Source organism: Pelobates fuscus, chromosome 3 (genome assembly GCF_036172605.1).
Source record: "Pelobates fuscus isolate aPelFus1 chromosome 3, aPelFus1.pri, whole genome shotgun sequence".
Classification (NCBI taxonomy): domain Eukaryota; kingdom Metazoa; phylum Chordata; class Amphibia; order Anura; family Pelobatidae; genus Pelobates; species Pelobates fuscus.
The window spans coordinates 368,954,787-368,973,182 of record NC_086319.1 but is presented as its reverse complement, the minus strand read 5'-3'; the positions used below and the strand labels follow the sequence as shown (position 1 = coordinate 368,973,182).

Below are 18,396 nucleotides of genomic sequence, written 5' to 3'. Positions count from 1 at the left end.
ACACATCTGTCCTCAGAGACCCTGATACACACTGACACAGGGCAGAATAAGGACTGTTCCTTCTACATAGAGTCACTTGGCAGGTATGGATTGACACCTGTCCTCAGGGACCCTGATACACACTGACACAGAGCAGAATAGGGACTGTTCCCCTTACATAGGGTCACTTGGCAGATATGGATTGACACTGTCCACAAGGACAAGCTGCAAGCTTCCTGGCAGGGCCCATACAAGGTGGTAGAGCAGGTTTGTGATACCACCTTTGTGATCGGTGTGGTCACAGGCACGGGAGGCAAGCGCATGCTCCATGTGAACATGCTCAAGCCATACCACGAGCGCACGGAAGAGGTAACGCGATCTGTGCACCTGCCACTGAAGATTATGATAATTTGCCACTCCCAGATCTCCTAGACCAAGAGGGCCAGAGCGGAGACCTGGGAGAAGTACAGTTAGGAGAACGGTTAGACCCCCAGGAGCGAACCCAGGTCCAAAGACTAATCCAGGACAAGGGGGCCATGTTATCCAACCTACCTGGGTACACTCCGTTAACCACTCACAAAGTTGAAACCCTAGACCAGACCCCCCCTTCGCCAAACCGCCTATCGCATACCCGAAGCAGTTAAAGAAAATATGCGGAAAGAAATTGAGGAAATTATGCAGTTAGGGGTGATAGAACACTCTGACAGCCCCTGGGCCTCCCCGGTAGTACTAGTACCAAAACGGGACGGCACGACCCGTTTCTGTGTAGACTACCGGAGGCTAAACGATAAAACAACCTCATTACGCCTGATAGACGAGCTCCTAGACAAAATGGCCAGAGGCCAGTACCTCACCACAATAGATCTGTGCAAGGGGTACTGGCAAATTCCATTAGCCGAGGATGCCATCCACAAGTCGGCATTTGTCACCCCGTTTGGCCTGTATCAGTTTAAGGTCATGCCATTCGGGATGAAGAATGCCCCGGCTAACTTTCAGAGGATGGTAGATCGGCTACTGGATGGGTTTCAGGAGTATGCCTGCGCCTACTTGGATGATATAGCCATTTTTAGCTGCTCCTGGCCCGAACACCTGACCCACATAGGAGCCGTACTAGACCGGATTAGGGAGGCTGGACTGACCCTAAAGCCCAGTAAGTGCCATATAGGAATGGCAGAAGTTCAAAACTTAGGGCACAGAGTCGGGAGCCTGCTACAGAAACCAGAACCCGCTAAAATAGAGGCAGTCGCCAAGTGGCCAACCCCCCGCACTGAAACCCAGGTCCTCGCATTCCTGGGTACCGCAGGGTTCTACAGGAAATTCGTAGCTAATTACAGCACCCTAGCTAAACCTCTCACGGATCTAACACGTAAAAACCTCCCCAAGATAGTAGTATGGGCCCCAGAGTGTGAACAGGCCTTCCAACAGCTCAAGACGGCGCTCATTAAATCACCTGTACTTTCTGATCCTGATCCAACTAAACGCTTTCTCGTCCATACAGACGCTTCTATGTTTGGATTGGGAGCAGTACTGAGCCAAGTCGGAGCAGATGACGGCGAGCAACCCGGGGCTTTGTCAGGGTTTCTTTGCTGTTTTAAACAGCAACCCTTTTCTGTTTCAGTGATTGAGTTTTCAGCTGCAATTACTATGAGCTCCTTCTGCTTGTTGCCTCGGTTACTCACCTGTGAGTAGTAATCAACCCTGCTGCTAATCAGTTCTGCCTATTTAAGCAGCTAAGCCCAGAACCTCCTTGCCCTTGCGTGGTTTCCTGTTTCCCAGAAGTCTCCTTGTTCCTGTGTTTCCTGTTTGTTCCTGGTTCCTGACTCTGGCCTTGTTCCTGACTCCGCTGCTCTCTGTGCTCCTCATCCCTGGCTTGTCTGACTACCGGCTCTGGTGACTGACCCCTGCTTGATTCCTGGACTTTGCTTTTGTTATTTATTTGTTATTTATCAATAAAGGTGTGTTTGCAGGACGGCTAGCTGCCGCAGAACCTCTTTGTTTCCGTCTCTGCAAAGGGCTCCAGGCACTGCTTGTTGTGAGTGTGAGCCACTGTAAATTAGGGGCAGAGGGCACTTGCACTGCGGTCAAGACGGGTCTGGGCAGAAGGAGAGTGCAGTGCAATCAGTGCACTCCCCTCCTGTGGGTCACCAGTACACTGGTGCACCTGCCCAGGATCAGAGCCGGTGCAAGGTTTTTGCCGCCCTAGACAAAATATAAATTTGCCGCCCCTCCATGTGACATCACAATGCCCCACCCATGATCTGCCATATGAACTAACGCCAGTGCTGCACACAGTGTGTGTTTACATTAAAAAGCCTGCAGGGACCAGCTATAGACACCAGAACCACTTCATTAAGCTATAGTGTCCCTTTAATGTGAGGTAAATTATAGATTAGTGTCACTAATAATATACTAGATTGCTTACTTACAATTAGATGAGGATGATGATGAGCTGCAGTTTGGCTCCACTGGTCTGGTGTAGAACAGGATCTCTGGAGGCTGTTTGCAACTGTGGTCACAAAATTCAATGTTCTGGGAGAATTGGAAGCAGCTCCATTTTTTGGGGGCCTCTTACACAGCTCAAGGTCTGGGCCCCAGTGCCTGAAGGTGAGTATGCCCATAAGGCCCACTCATAAGTCCACTTATATGTTCCACCCACCCATGAGTTCGCTCACAGGGAGTGGAGTGTGTAGGGGATGTGTTATGTGTTATAGTAGAGGATCTAATATGTGTGCTTATGGTATGTAGTGTATAGGGATACCAGTTTGTGCAGGTGATGCAGCGTGTATTTGTGTATAAGGGATGTATTATGTGTTTCTGGTTGTGTGTAAGGGATGCATTGTGTGAATCTGTGTTTGTATGCATAAGGGATGCAAGGTGTGTGTCTGTATGTGTGTGCATTGAGTGTAAGAGATGCATTGTGTTTCTGTGTGTATGTAAGAAAAACAGTGTGTGTGTTTGCATGTGTGTGTAAGGGTTTGCATTGTATGTTTCTGTGTATGTGTGCAAATGATGCATTGTCTTTGTGTGTAAGGGTTGCATTGTGTGTGTGTGTGTAATGGATGCATTGTGTGTTTCTCTGTGTGTAAGGGAAGCATGTTGTGTTTCTGTGTATGTATAGGGATGCATTGTGTGTTTCTGTGTATGTATAGGGATGCATTGTGTGTGTGTGTGTGCGCGTAGTGTGAAAGAGCTCCCTGTCTTGCCCCCTGTCCTATAGAGCTGTCTCTTCTGTCCCTTAGAGCTCTCCCCTGCCCCTTAGTGGTCTCTCCTCTCCCCCACCCTCCCCTAGCGGTCTCTTCTCACACTCACCCACCCTCCCTGTGCTCTTCTCATCCCCCCCTCCACCCTCCCTGTGTTCTTCTCACTCCTCCCTCTGTGTGTTCTCCTCACCCCCCGTGTTCTTCTTACCCCCCCTCCTCCCTGTGTTCTTCTTACTTCCCCCCTTGTTCTTCTTACTCCCCCCCTTGTTCTTCTTACCCCCTTCTTCTTATTACTCCCCCTTCTTCTTACTGCCCCCTTCTTCTTCTTCTTACTCCCCCCTTCTTCTTCTTCTTACTCCCCCTTCTTCTTCTTAACCCTCCTACTTCTTCTTACTCCCCCTTCTTCTTCTTACCCCCCTTCTTCTAATTACTTCCCACTCTTGTTCTTCTTACTCCCCACTCTTTTTCTTACTCCCCCTTCTTCTTCTTACCCCCCTCTTTTTCTTATCTCCCCTCCTTCTTACTCTCCCCTCCCCCTCTTCTTACTCCCCTCCCCTCTTCTTCCCCCCTATTTTTCTTGTCTCCCCTCCTTCTTACACTCCCCCCTCCCCTCTTCTTACTCCCCCCTCCTCTTACTCCGCCCCTCCCCTTACTCCCCCCATCCCCTCTTACTCCCCCTCTTATTATCCCCCCTCCCCTCTTCTTACTCCCCCTTCTTCTTACGCTCCCTCCTCGCCTCTTCTTACTCCCCCTCCACTTACTCCCCCTCCCCTCTTACTCCCCCCTCCACTTACTCCCCCCTCCCCTCTTACTCCCCCCTCTTCTTACTCCCCTTTCCCCTCTTACTCCCCCCTCCCCTCTTCTTACTCTCCCCCCCTCCCCTCTTCTTGCTCTCCCCCCTCCCCTCTTCTTACCCCCCTCTTCTTACTCCCCCCTCCCCTCCTCTTACTCCCCCCTCCCCTCCTCTTACTCTCCCACCCCCTCTTACTCCCCCCTCCCCTTACTCTCTCCCCCCTCTTCTTACTCTCTCCCCCTCCCCTCTTCTTACTCCCCCCTCCCCTCTTCTTACTCCCCCCTCCCCTCTTCTTACTCCCCCTCCCCTCTTCTTACTCCCCCCTCTCCTCTTCTTACTCCCCCCTCTTCTTACTCCCCCCCCTCTTCTTACTCTCCCCCCTTCTTACTCTCCCCCCTCTTCTTACTCTCCCCCCCTCTTCTTACTCCCCCCTCCCCTCTTCTTACTTCCCCCCTCCCTCCCCTCTTCTTACTTCCCCCCTCCCTCCCCTCTTATTACTTCCCCCCTCCCTCCCCTGTAGTGTGGCCGAGCTGCTCTCCGGTCCCGGCCGGAGTGATGGGAAGGTGCACGCTCAGTGTGCACTTCCTGTCAGTCCGGACGGTTACAGGAAACATTAACTCCGCGCGGAACAGGAGTTTCTGTTTCCTGTAACCGGCCGGACTGAAAGTAAGGTGCACACTGAGCGTGCACCTTCCCATCACTCCGGCCGGGACCACGGACCGGAGACCGGCTCGGCCACGCTACAAGGGAGGGGAGGGAGGGGAGAATCTGTTATGCAGCCGCCTGAGCGCTCTTTACAGAGCGCTCAGGCGGCTGCAGCATTTAAAGTGCCGGCCCGCCGCGGCCGGTCTTAATGGGATTTAGGGCGGCCTGGGGGGCAATTGCCTCCCTGCCCCCCGGCCCAGCCCTCCCCTGCCCATAGGCGTTTGTGATGTGCGATCACGTGCCTACGCAAAGAAGTTGTACCTAGGTGGGTGTTGGACTTCCCACGACTCAGTTTCTTTTGGCACAGGTTGCAAATGGCATCGCTGTTGTCAGAGACAGACACACAAAAAAAATGCCACACTGCTGAGCTCTGCAATGACGGCATTCTGGTGGTGGACACAGCATGCGTTGATTGTCGTGCTGTCGGGCTGACCCCAGGTGCCGATGCATGCTGTCTGACTGTGCCACTAACTCCTTGCGACGACCTCCCCCTGCTTCCAACTCGTCTCCTCCTCCTCCTCTCTGTCTCCTCATCTGAACTTTCGCCCTGTTCTTCTTCTTGCCGAGCGGACACCCACGTGACATCCATGGACGCATCGTCATCATCAACCGCTTCACTTGTATCTGACAACTCAGCAAAGGAAGCAGCAGCGGGTACAACATCATCATAATCACACCGTACGTCCATGTGTGTAATGCTGCCTGCCTGAGACATATCCCTGTTATCTACATCCTCTGGCAATAATGGTTGCGCATCACTCATTTCTTCAAACGGATGTGTAAATAACTCCTCTGACATACCAAGTGAAGCGGCTGTGGTGCTAGTGTTGGTGGTGGCGGCATGCGGGTGAGTGGTATCTTGAGAGGTGCCCGAAGCTAAGCTGGAGGAGGATGGTGCGTCAAGGTTCCGAGCGGAAGCTGTAGAAGATTGGGTGTCCTGTGTTAGCCAGTCAACTATGTCCTCAGAACTTTTCAAGTTCAGGGTACGTGGCCTCTGAAAACTGGGCATTATTCTAGGGCAAAAGGGAATCACAGCACCACGACCACGATGGCCCCTGCGGGGTTGCCTGCCTCTGCCTGTCATTTTTTTTTGGATTAGTGGTACTATGCGTGCAAGCTACTGTGAAACCAGATATGAGTGGCAATGTGCACTGGCAGAGGTTGGCAGAGTACACGCTGTAGGCCTGACACCCGCTTGAAGACAACTAACTGCTATTCAATCTATAACAGTGGAAAAAGGGTTTTGGTTTTAAATGCACGCTATAGTGACACCAGATATGAGTGGCAACGTGCACTTGCAGAGGTTGGCAGAGTACACGCTGAAGGCCTGACACCCGCTTTAAGGACACTGACTGCTATTAGCTTACAGTGAAAAACTTTTTTTCTTTTTAAAGGCATGCTATAGAGACACCAGATATGAGTGGCAAAGTGCACTTGCAGAGGTTGGCAGAGTACACGCTGAAGGCCTGACACCCGCTTTAAGGACACTGACTGCTATTAGCTTACAGTGAAAAACTTTTTTCTTTTTAAAGGCACGCTATAGAGACACCAGATATGAGTGGCAAAGTGCACTTGCAGAGGTTGGCAGAGTACACGCTGAAGGCCTGACACCCGCTTTAAGGACACTGACTGCTATTAGCTTACAGTGAAAAACTTTTTTTTCTTTTTAAAGGCACGCTATAGAGACACCAGACATGAGTGGCAAAGTGCACTTGCAGAGGTTGGCAGAGTACACGCTGAAGGCCTGACACCCGCTTTAAGGACACTGACTGCTATTAGCTTACAGTGAAAAACTTTTTTTTCTTTTTAAAGGCACGCTATAGAGACACCAGATATGAGTGGCAAAGTACACTGGCAGAGGTTGGCAGAGTACACGCTGAAGGCCTGACACCCAGACGCTTGCAGACAACTAACTGCTATTAGCTTACAGCGAAAAACTTTTTTCTTTTTAAAGGCACACTATTGTGACACCAGATATGAGTGGCAAAGTACACTGGCAGAGGTTGGCAGAGTACACGCTGAAGGCCTGACACCCAGACGCTTGCAGACAACTAACTGCTATTAGCTTACAGCGGAAAACTTTTTTTCTTTTTAAAGGCACGCTATTGTGACACCAGATATGAGTGGCAAAGTACACTGGCAGAGGTTGGCAGAGTACACGCTGAAGGCCTGACACCTGCTTTAAGGACACTGACTGCTATTAGCTTACAGTGAAAAACTTTTTTATTTTTAAAGGCACGCTATAGAGACACCAGATATGAGTGGCAAAGTACACTGGCAGAGGTTGGCAGAGTACACGCTGAAGGCCTGACACCCAGACGCTTGCAGACAACTAACTGCTATTAGCTTACAGTGAAAAACTGTTTTTCTTTTTAAAGGCACGCTATAGAGACACCAGATATGAGTGGCAAAGTACACTGGCAGAGGTTGGCAGAGTACACGCTGAAGGCCTGACACCCAGACGCTTGCAGACAACTAACTGCTATTCAATCTATGACAGTGAAAAAAATGTTTTTGTTTTTAAATGCAAGCTTAAGCTATTGTGACACCAGATATGAGTGGTGGCACTGGGCAAATGGGCACAGAAAAAAAAAGCAGACTGATGTTCTAGCCCTAAAAAGGGCTTTTTGGGGTGCTGTCCTTACAGCAGAGATCAGATGAGTCCTTCAGGACTGTAGTGGACACTGAATACCCTAGCCTAGCTATCAATTTCCCTATCAAATGAACAGCAGCTACACTTTCTCTCCTCTATCTAAGAATGCAGCTTCAGAATGAATCTAAAATGGATGCTGTACAGGAGGTGGGAGGGTCTGGAAGGGAGGGTCTGCTGCTAATTTGCTGTAATGTGTCTGCTGACCGTGAGGTACAGGGTCAAAGTTTACTCAATGATGACGAATAGGGGGCGGATCTAACCGCGCATGTGTTCGCCCGCCGTGGCGAACGCGAACACGCTATGTTCGCCAGGAACTATTCGCCGGCGAACAGTTCGGTACATCACTATAAGTCGAACAGGATGAACAGGATGAACAGATAGTATCAGGATTTCAGAGTAGGATAGTAAGTCTTGTCCACTTCGGGGCACAAATTTCAATCAATGTAAAGGTGCCCTTTGAAGTCGGTTGTGACCTCTTATAGTTTGTTTGGATGATCATGCTATTCAGGTGAGAGTATTTTTGGTTAGACTAGTGGTTAGTGGGGCCACTAGTATTAGAAAACAGGAATTGTTGCTGGAACTAATGGCCTAAAAGGTAAAAGTTTTGAATTTAAGATTTTTGACAATAACAATGACAATAATATTCAAAAATTCACTGATAGCCCAGCCCCGCTCCTACTCCATCATACCAAACTTCAGACCTCTGTCTATAAAAATTCTCTGACATTTAAAATCCTTAATATAGTGAATCGCTTTACACCAATCCTTTGGAAAAAAGGGTTTGCCCCACTCCTAACCCTTTGGTTCCAAAGCATGGAAGAGTTCCTGTTGCGGTTGCCGGCTCACCGCGTGGCAAAGCTGTGCCCGACCGGCACAGTCTGTCCGACGGCACAAGCTTACCTGCTCACCGGCGAGCTGACAGGCGCTTCTCCGCATCGTCCGACCGTCGCGCCCGGATCCAAAATGGCGCTGACCGCGTGGTCGCGCCTAAACTTAGCTCCGCCCCTGAAGTTTATACTGACATGCGCGTGACGTCAAGACGTCACGACGTCAACGAGCACGGACGTTCTGGCGTCAGAGGTCGCCCTATGACCAATCAGACCTTTGAAAGGGATATTTAAATCCCTAGCTCACTCCAGTACCTTGCCCTGTCGTGGTTTCCTGTTCCTGGTTTCCTGAGAGTGCTTTATATTTGTGAATCTGATTTCCTGGTATCCTGATCTTGGCTTTTCCCTGGTTATTCCGAATTCTGGTTTCCCTGACTTGGCTTGTGTAAACGGTATTGTGTATTTTCTGGCTTCCTTGACCTCGGCTTTCCCTTTGACCATTCTCTGTCTGTAGCGTAATAGTCCGGCCATTCTAAGGTCCGGTTTACACTCTGTCCTTTTATTTTCCTTTTCTTGTCTATGTATATGTTTACATAGTTTCTGCGTGCTGGACCACACTAGTAGTCGTGACAGTTCCGCTCCATGGAAGGTCTCACCTTTAAATCGAGTGGCAGATCTCAGATATACTATGATGTGTGAACTCACTCGCTACTTACCACTTCCATGCACTCATACAATAAATCATAAGGTCTACCCACTAAACCAGATTTGGACATGCCCCTTCTGGGGGACTGCATATCCGCAATATTCCGCAACCATAGGCCTTGGTCTCCTTCTCTCCTACTCATTCCCTAATAATTTGCTGCCACCCCCACAGTCCTTGCCTACCTGCCCTTTTCCCTGCTCCCTCCCCTTTTCTCTTTTTAACGGGTTAAGAGTGAGCAGGGATACCCACCCGATAGACATAGAAAGGTCTACTACGCTGGGCCCCAGGAGCAGGTAATGCCCATGTAAAAAGCCCCAGAACCATATCACAACACCAGATAAGATGATAAAGCTTGATTACTGTTTAGTGAGCATATGTATGTGCTGATATACTGCAACTAACTAAGAATTTCTGATGAACTATTATTGACTCTCCTTGTTATGTTACAATTTTACAGACCTGCGAGTCTACTCAAGTCTATTGAACCACTACGTTTACTGTAGACCTGCGTGTCTCACTGTTTTATCTTTTGATTTTCTTACATGATCTTTGCAAATGAAAAAAATGGAAAATTCTAATAAACACATTTACAAAACAAAAACTAAAACAACTTTTTAAAAAGTGTTAGATTCCCTTTTAATATATTTATTGTTTCCCTCTTTGCAGAAGAAGAATTACGAACGCCTACAGAAAGCCTTAGACAGTGTTATGTCAATCCGCGAGATGACCCAGGTAACTCGATTACAACAAGTGTGAGAAATGGAAGCAAATGGATGGAGGTTAGTAACACTGTGATGCTTTCTTTTTAGGGATCCTACCTGGAAATCAAGAAACAGATGGATAGACTAGATCCATTGGCCCATCCGTTGCTGCAATGGTACGTTCATTATCAAGCTCAGAATCTACCATGACCTTTTTAAAATAGCTAATAAATTGTGGAATTAATAAAAACTAAATCAAGCTTTTCGTTCAAGAACAGAATAAGACATTTGGGATAAACAGAGCAATTTAACATTAATTATTACGCTGTGTTCCAACTCTTGCATCTTGTACAAAACGTGGCTATAGTAGCGCGTTCCCATAGTACAAGGAGAAGTGTCGTTTTTAAATATACTTAATTTTTGTTATTAAGTTGATAGACTTATTTGCCATTAATTCATTTGAGAGGGAACTAAGATCTATCTATCTGGTGAGTACTGGTGGTACCCTAGTGCCAGTGGTTAATTGTACATCCAGGTGCAGTTTTACATGTTACGAACAGCACTCAGCAGGCATAAAATCGATGCACAGACCAGGGTGTCCACAGATTCCATCCCAGAATTTATATACAGATAGAATTATTCTTTACAAAAAAAAAAAGTTACATAAGTGAGCAGAGGAATAGAGAACTGCAAGATTGGAGGCTTAGCAGTGTTGCTATGTTGTACTAACACAGCATATACCTCCACCCATAGCATCATGCAGTGGAAGATTGGGCGATGGGGGAAGGTTACTGGCAATTAGGGGGTGAGGGAAGGTTACTGGCAATCCAGATTGCTTTATAACATGATATAGTAAATGCGCTATATATTTAATGGTGATTATGTTCTTCATATTTCTCCAGTATATGCATGTTTCTTCAATAAAATACATTTAGCTGCATGGTTTAAAGATCATGCCATCACAATGTCCATTTATACAATCCAGCTACAATCTGTATATTAACAGATTTATTCCTTGAACCTTTGTGTGAGATTCTGTCTCTCATTGCAGGATAATATCCAGTAACAGATCCCATATTGTTAAGCTGCCGCTGAGCAGGGTAAGTATTCAATTCATTAATTCCCACTGTGAATGAATAGTGGGGATTATAAAAAGTGGGGGGAAATCAGGAGGTGAAATCTTGTCATAGGGCACCAGTTGGCATAATTTTTAGGGGTTATATCATACAAAATTATTGGAGAAAGCTGCGTGGATTATGGTTATTACATAGTGAAACAGGGAGAGGTTGTTTGACGATACTGTAGCTTTGTAGAGATTATTCTACAGATCATTTTATGGACTAACTTTGGAAGTGCAGATATTTGTTAAGCATGCTGCCCATTATGTTAACCTACCCTCTAGTGGGGCTTTGTATTATGGGAAATGTAGTCCACAAAGCCAATGAGGTACCAGGCTGCACTATGTTGTTTTAGTAAGCCAATTCTGCACATGTCACACATAGCTTAATATCAAGAGGAATTGTGACACGCTCTATTTCGTAATGTAGAAACTGAAATGATACAATAGGATTGGCCTGCTAGCAAAAATCACAAAAATCACACGTTTGTACAGTGTATCTATACAGGATTAATATGCTGCATGGATTTCTCCTCTCTCTCCCCCACCCAATCTCTCTCTCTCTCTCTCTCTCTTCTTCCTCTGAGCTGTGTGCACCTTTCTCCACTACCATTTCAAATAATTTCTCATTTATTTACCTTCCCATATTAAATTTTTTTGTTGTCTGTCCTTTCCTCACTTTTTCTTCCATTCTTCTCGCTATATTCCCATACATGTGGTCTTTATCTACATCCCACCAATTTCCTGCTCCTTGAACTCCACTGCGTTCCCTCTCTTTACCTTTATTGCTGCACCTCCTACCCCATATTCCATTTCTCTCCCTCAACTCCTCCGGTAGCAGCTGAAGTTTATGCACACGTCTCATCAGTTTTTGCTGCTCAGTAGCCCCCCAGCCAAGGAGGCCCGATTCCGAACAGCCAAGAAACTCTACGGAAGCACTTTCGCCTTTCAGTGAGAGTCATTGGGAGGGAATAGGGTGGGAGAACAGGGGTTGGGTGGAAATCTGTTGGGTATTACGATTTAAAGTAGAGTTTTGGAAGTGGGGTTTGAAGAAAAGGGGTGAAGGTACGAAGGAAGAAATACTACCAAAAAAAAAAAACAGAAGAATTAAGAGCAGGTTAAACATGAGAAATGTTGGAAAGCTTGATTAAAGGACACTTTTATAGTAGGGAAAGGAATGGGTACAAGCCAAGGAAATGGGCCGGGAGGAGAGCATGGTATTTAATTGGGAATTAAAATGATGATTGCATTTGATGTACAAAGACTGTGCGAACAGAAGGTGGTGATTCAGAATGAAACAGGGCGGGTTTATAAATATAGGATGAGAAACAGCTAAAAACTGGAAAGGTTAATATGGTATTTGTGGGTGCTTGCTAACTATGTGTACATTGTGTGTAAGCCCAGAATGGGTTACATTTTCTTTTTTTCTTCTTTTAATTAAACTTTAATGAAATTTCATAATAAGAAGGGGTGGGGTGGATACAGAAAGATAACATGGGGAAGGTAAGCGGGGGTAAAAGGACATCAACACACAACATTTTCTTTTTTCTTTTTTTAATCAGCGGCTCTCATATTGAGAACTGGCACTCCATCCTACGAAATGGACTGGTGAATGCGTCCTACACCAAACTTCAGGTAATCGTAACCGAATGTAATCCTTAAAAAAAAAAAAAAATAGGAGCATTAAACGTCTTTAATCCAGACATTTTATTTTCATAGTATTTTTTGCACAAGAGACATTGGTTGTCATCTAGCAGTTCATCTGCAGTTGGTGAATAGCCACGTGGCATTCATTCTCTGCATTGGGATGTGGATCTTATATCATTTCCAGAATAACGCCACTGCCCCATAATTCCATGGGTGCACTAAAGGCATGCCCTAGAAAGAAACTGTTGCCATATGCATCTGGCACCATGGGATTTAAGTAAATTTGCTTTGCTTTATATCAACTATTATATTATGCAGAAAAACTTGATTTTACATGCTAATTATGACCCAGGTCAGTTGCTAGGGCTCAAATATACTAATCAAGTTATCTAAGCTACTAGGAATATCAGGTGGTTGTAGCCTGTTTAGTATTTTTTGTTCAGATCAATTGCATAGAAGCCTTTTTTGCATGATGTGTAAGGCGGCCTGCAGCCTCGGTGACTGATTCTTTGTATGGTTGGTTTCAACCAGGTAATTTACACGCTGGCCTCACTATGTGAAGCTATTTCTATACTTTGCTTTTTCTCTGTGTCTTCAGTTTGTATGACAGTCTTTATATCTCTCTCCAGTTACATGGAGCAGCATATGGGAAGGGCATCTACCTGAGTCCAATTTCCAGTATTTCCTTTGGATACTCAGGTATGTTTTTTTTTAGGATAAGTGCACTGTACGCAACTGGTGGATTCTCTTCTGGTGGGAGATCTATAATGTTATGTCAGTTCTACACCGTGCTCAGTGCGTCACTATGGGACCAGCAACAAGAGCCAAGCTTTCAAATCATTCTGTTGATTTACATCTATTCTTATCTTAGAACTCTGTTAAAGTGGGAATTGTGGAAAACTGACAACTGAAAACCTGCACATGAATTACTGTATTGCTAGCAAAAAAACAGTTTCTTGCACATAGAATTCCACGCAGCAAATTTGTATAACTACACATATATACACAATGCTATTTACACAAGCATTCATAAAATAGCCCTCTTAGTCACTCAGTGTACTGTGGGGTAGAAGGTAACTAAAAATGGGTATGGTTCCAATGAAGGGTGCCTACCGTTACCTCCACCCTCTGGCAAATTAGCAGAAGAATAATATCTAAATAGTGTGTTTGGGGGTCTCCAAGTCCCTAGGCTATTGAGTATAGGATCAGGTAATGCCCATTCCGCTGTTCCTAGTATCAGTAAGTCCCCATTCCATCTAGCCCTTGGTTTCAAAGTAAACCAGTCACAGACATGTCTCGGTCTTGCAAGTCTTGCCTGGTAATGACTTTGAATTCGGGGTAAATTTCACACTATTTGTAAAACGAATGTACGGTAATAGGTGTTTGTGTTTTTGTTTTAAATTAGGTATGGGGAAGGGGCAACATCGGATGCCATCCAAGGACGAATTGGTTCAAAGATATAATCGGATGAACACCATCCCGCAGGTAATATTAAGAGAACAAGAGTAATGTGGACAATTTAACGAGATGTGGCAAACTGTAGATCTTTCAGTTCAGAAAGAGGAACAATTCCAATTTGTAATTTCTTTCTAAACAGACTGTGTTCTAAAATGGAAGCATATTGACATACTTTTTATTAATTGACACTATACAATAACAAAATAACAGAGAATATTTATACAATATATAAGTTTAATAATCTCAGCATTTGTGTCTCCATTTTTGTGCCTTCAATGCAACCCACTAAATACTAAACATGTTCCAAACATAAAATGCCATATTGCTGATCCAAGACGAGTGTTACAAAATACACATTTAGAGCTGCCAATGAATGAGTGCAATAGTGCAAAAAATAGGGGCAATAAGGTTGCAGAAAATATACTTTGTGCACAAGTCATGATGACTCACAAAGTAAAACAAGTTAGGTTTCCCATCATAAGCGTCCTTGAAAAAAGTGTTTGTTCTACTGACTTTAGTAATATTCTTCCTTTATCCATTTATTTGTTCCTACTCTTCTGATCTCCTGTATATCTCCTGTCCTCTCCTCCGCTATACAAATATCAGGATGGAGTAACCGCTACACACAGAAAATAGGGAGACAGTAGCTAGTATGAAGTAAAAGACAGTGTGTGTGATGCATTTACTGGACTTAACGAGTGGTCAGGCTTTGCCCAAGGTAGGCGAAAATAGAGTGTCAGAATGTAAGCCAAAGTCAAGGTGAAGTAGTCATAAAATTATTAATCAAGCTGGGGTCAAGAGAAGCAGACAGATCAATATGAAACTGGGTCAGTAACCAGAACCAACACTTTACAGAATGCCCTCTCGGGTAACATAAACCATGCCAGTGCAATAATCTAGAGGAAGAGGGAAGTATACATAGGGATTATAGGGATAACCCCAAAGATATTAGGCAGCATCATCATCCTGCGCCAAATCACCCAAGTAATGGGTGCTACTTGAAAAGGGATGATAATGTGTCCCACTAATATGGCCAGAGGAAAATTAACTATAAATTACAGCGTTCTGTAACTTTAAGTAATCCTGTATCCAACGTGAGGTTGCCATGGTGACCTGGCAACCTCGTAAGATTATGGACATGGAGAACATGTTCTTCACAATATTTGAGGAACACAGCATACTCCAATTCGGAGGTGGCGAAGCATGCTATGCTCAGCCCGACCCGAGCATTGCAGGAACTTGAACATCAAGGTGGCCAATGGAGCCTGCAAGTGCCGCTTGCCAGCCAGAGGTATGACAGTAATATTGTAACAAAGATAAAAGAATGAGACAGCGCTTAATCAACTTATAGGCAGCAACCTTAAAAGGGAATCCCTCAGACCCTTTAAAATAAGACAAGTAAAAACAATAATAAAGGCTGCGCCACACTCAGTGATAAAAAGTCCAGTTAAAAGGAAAATGTCCAAATATTTTATCCTTACAAATGGTCTTTGATGGTAAGGTCTTCTACTGTTGTGGTGGATCCACTTTATATGAAAGATAAAAAGAGAGAGAAGGACAACCAATAGTGCAGTATGTAAAATTCAAGTGTGGACGTAAAGGAGTAATAGTATAGAACTCATTTTCCAGAGCTAATAACCAGCTCTGGGGTACTTGAAGTACATCCTTTTATTCTTTTATTAATATTACTATACAGTGAGCACTATTGGTTGTCTCTTTTTATCCCGAGAATTGGACATCAGTGACGGAGAAGAACCCATTTATATCCCATAAGCAGGGATTAAACCGCTGTATGCACTTCACCCCAGAGCTGGTTATTAGCTCTGGCAAATGTGAGTTCTATACTATTACTCCTTTACGTCCACACTTGAATTTTACATAGTGCACTATTGGTTGTCCTTCTCTCTCTTTTTATCTTTCATATAAAGTGGATCCACCACAATAGTAGAAGACCTTACCATCAAAGACCATTTGTAAGGATAAAATATTTGGACTTTTTCCTTTTAACTGGACTTTTTATCACTGAGTGTGGCGCAGCCTTTTTTATTGTTTTTACATGACAGTAATATTGTATCTCGTTTTCTGTTGTTCTCATCCATTGAAATTGTCTCTCCAACATTGCTCCATCTTTACATTTCCTGTCTCTCTCATTCTTTCTTGTATCTCATCCACTTCTAGACTCGTTGCCTCCAGTCTCGTTTTCTGCAGAGCCGGAATCTGAACTGCATTGCGTTATGTGAAGGTAATATTCAACAGTGGTTGTTAAGATGTCATCAAACATAATACTACAACCCTTTCCAAACAGCGCCAAATCAAGACGAGAAGGAACTAGTGCTTGGCAGAAATGTGGCGACTTTAGTTTGTGTAGTATAACCATCCTTATCTGTCTTCCTAGCTGTTACCTTTATGGCTGCTGCCGATACAGTAAATGTATCTCATCACTAATGTGTGATTTAACATTTGGCATTGTGTCTGTAATATCCTGGACAGTAAGAGTGGCCCATTGTCTTTTTTTTTTTTTTTTATTGCGGATATCGCTGTTCCACCCAAACACTAGTGAAGACTTTGTAAAGGGTGAATAAGAAGAATTGATTGTCTGAATGGAACACTTTTATATCAGGGTCCTCAACAGGAGGTCCCCAGAAGAACAATTACATTGCGACATACTAGGCGCCACGGTGTCTGTACCTGAGCATATAATTTAATTAGCGCCAGACAGCTCAGTGCCGAATGACATTATTACAACAAAAACAGGGTTTCTGTGCACACATCCCCAAACCAATGCCGTCTGCCGTCCAAAGAAAACTTTCTTCTGAGTTCCCATTCTGCCCAAAAAGCAATGGGATCAGAGGTGGCTAGCCCGATGTAGCTGGAAGGGAAGTTTTCACCGGGCTGCAACAGTCCTCCAATCCACAGTTTTAGGTGAGAAATCCTGGTCACCAAAAATGATGCCACTTTCAGTCGGTGCATGGAGCTCCCTCAAGTCTTTGGTACTGTTTAATGCCCTCCAAATAGCACCCTGTTTGGTGACTCTGGGACAGAGAGCACCCTCGACAAAGTTTTACAAGCCGATTAGTAGTTCAAGAGGGTTTGTAGGTTGCTCTCAATGCTTCTATGTGTCTCATGCCAGTCTTCGAAGACTCCTGGGCCACTGGAATAGGCTCTGGGCTTGGAGGGCCGAGTTAAAGGGGTAAAATGTGTGATTATACTTCTTTTTAGATTGAGATGGTGGTTTGACAGATATGTACCCAGTTTGGGGTGACCGGGTGGTCTGTCACACTAACAATTTGTAAAATTACATTGTGGCTCATTGTTAATATACACGTATTTTCACATGTGTATCTATATCTTTGGTAACATAACTTTTTTGCAAATCTGTTTATGTAAATTCTCATTAAAACAGCTTTCTGTTTTTCCAGTAATTACATCAAAGGATCTCCAGAAACATGGGAACATTTGGGTGTGTCCAGTATCTGACCACGTCTGTACTCGATTCTTCTTTGTGTAAGTAACCTTAGTAAGGCACTCAGTGGCCACCTGATGAATCAAACTTGTGTCACTACTCCACTTAGGAGTGAGAATGATCTTCATCTTTTCTAAGTAGCAAGTAAAGGGTACACGATGCATATTACGTGTGGAAGAAGCTGCTTAGGATCCAGACATTAGATTAGGGTAATAACAGTATTCTGTTCTTTGAATGTCAGAGTGATTTCACTTGGCAACTGTCAGATTTAATTTGTGACCATAAATATCACTCAACCTAAAACTGAGTGAATTATTACATTATTCTGCATGCTCACATTCACTCAATGTCCCTTCCATTATTCTGTATTACCTCACTTTTCCCCTCTCTTATTCAGTAAACACTTACTGGAGCTTCCGTTATTGTGGATTCACAAATTATTCTTCTCTTTATTCGTTTTTCCCCTATGCTATAGGTATGAAGATGGGCAGGTAGGAGATGCCAACATTAACACTCAGGACCCCAAAATACAAAAGGAGATCATGCGTGTCATTGGAACCCAGGTGTACAGCAGTTGAGGTTTGAGAACCTTTTGATCACATTTAGAAGTAAAGGGAGACTTAATTTCCCCTAGAACCAAGAGCTTGGAGCAACTCTGGATCTGTTAAATCCTCCACATGTAGAGGACTGAGGATGCTCTGTGAGACAGGGGAAATCCCCTCTGACGTGGAAGTCGTGAGGGGGATCCTGCAATGATGAATCTCTCCCAGAGACAGTCAGATAATGTTCAATGTGGAGATGATACCGCCCTGGAACAATTACCTGAAATACTGTATGTTGACTTTGCCCCGTGTCAGTCTTACCCCCAATACTTTTCCAGTCCATAAACATTTCTCATTTACAAACGTTTGTTTAACAAAAAATAAAATAAAAATAAAAAATGAAATAAATAATAAAACGTGAGGTTTTATTTGAAATTGATACAATGAGTTTTATTTTATAGCAGTTGCTCTCAACAGACAATTTCTTGAAGACCCGGTGCAAATGTGTGTGCGTTCGTGCATGCGTGTACACGTACTGTATACAAATGGCACAGTTTTCAAATCTTTTTATTTTATGGTTTAGAATTAATCTGGATACTTTAACA

The 18,396-nt window shown here is 44.5% G+C and overlaps 1 protein-coding gene across 3 annotated transcripts in view; it reads left to right on the top strand.

Moving 5' to 3' along the window:
- The window catches only part of PARP6 (poly(ADP-ribose) polymerase family member 6), a 44,340-nt gene extending 26,166 nt beyond the window's left edge, over positions 1-18,174 (top strand). For 2 of the 3 annotated variants that reach the window (XM_063449375.1, XM_063449374.1), the window contains exons 14-23: positions 9,530-9,595; positions 9,673-9,740; positions 10,616-10,664; positions 11,520-11,632; positions 12,244-12,316; positions 12,958-13,027; positions 13,734-13,813; positions 15,965-16,028; positions 17,206-17,290; positions 17,725-18,174. In XM_063449375.1, the coding sequence (XP_063305445.1) occupies positions 9,530-9,595; positions 9,673-9,740; positions 10,616-10,664; positions 11,520-11,632; positions 12,244-12,316; positions 12,958-13,027; positions 13,734-13,813; positions 15,965-16,028; positions 17,206-17,290; positions 17,725-17,827 (771 nt within the window). In that variant the 3' untranslated portion in view covers positions 17,828-18,174. The remainder of the gene's footprint in view (positions 1-9,529; positions 9,596-9,672; positions 9,741-10,615; positions 10,665-11,519; positions 11,633-12,243; positions 12,317-12,957; positions 13,028-13,733; positions 13,814-15,964; positions 16,029-17,205; positions 17,291-17,724) is intronic. The other variant, XM_063449376.1, reaches the window with a different exon arrangement.
- Positions 18,175-18,396: the final 222 nt, after the last annotated feature.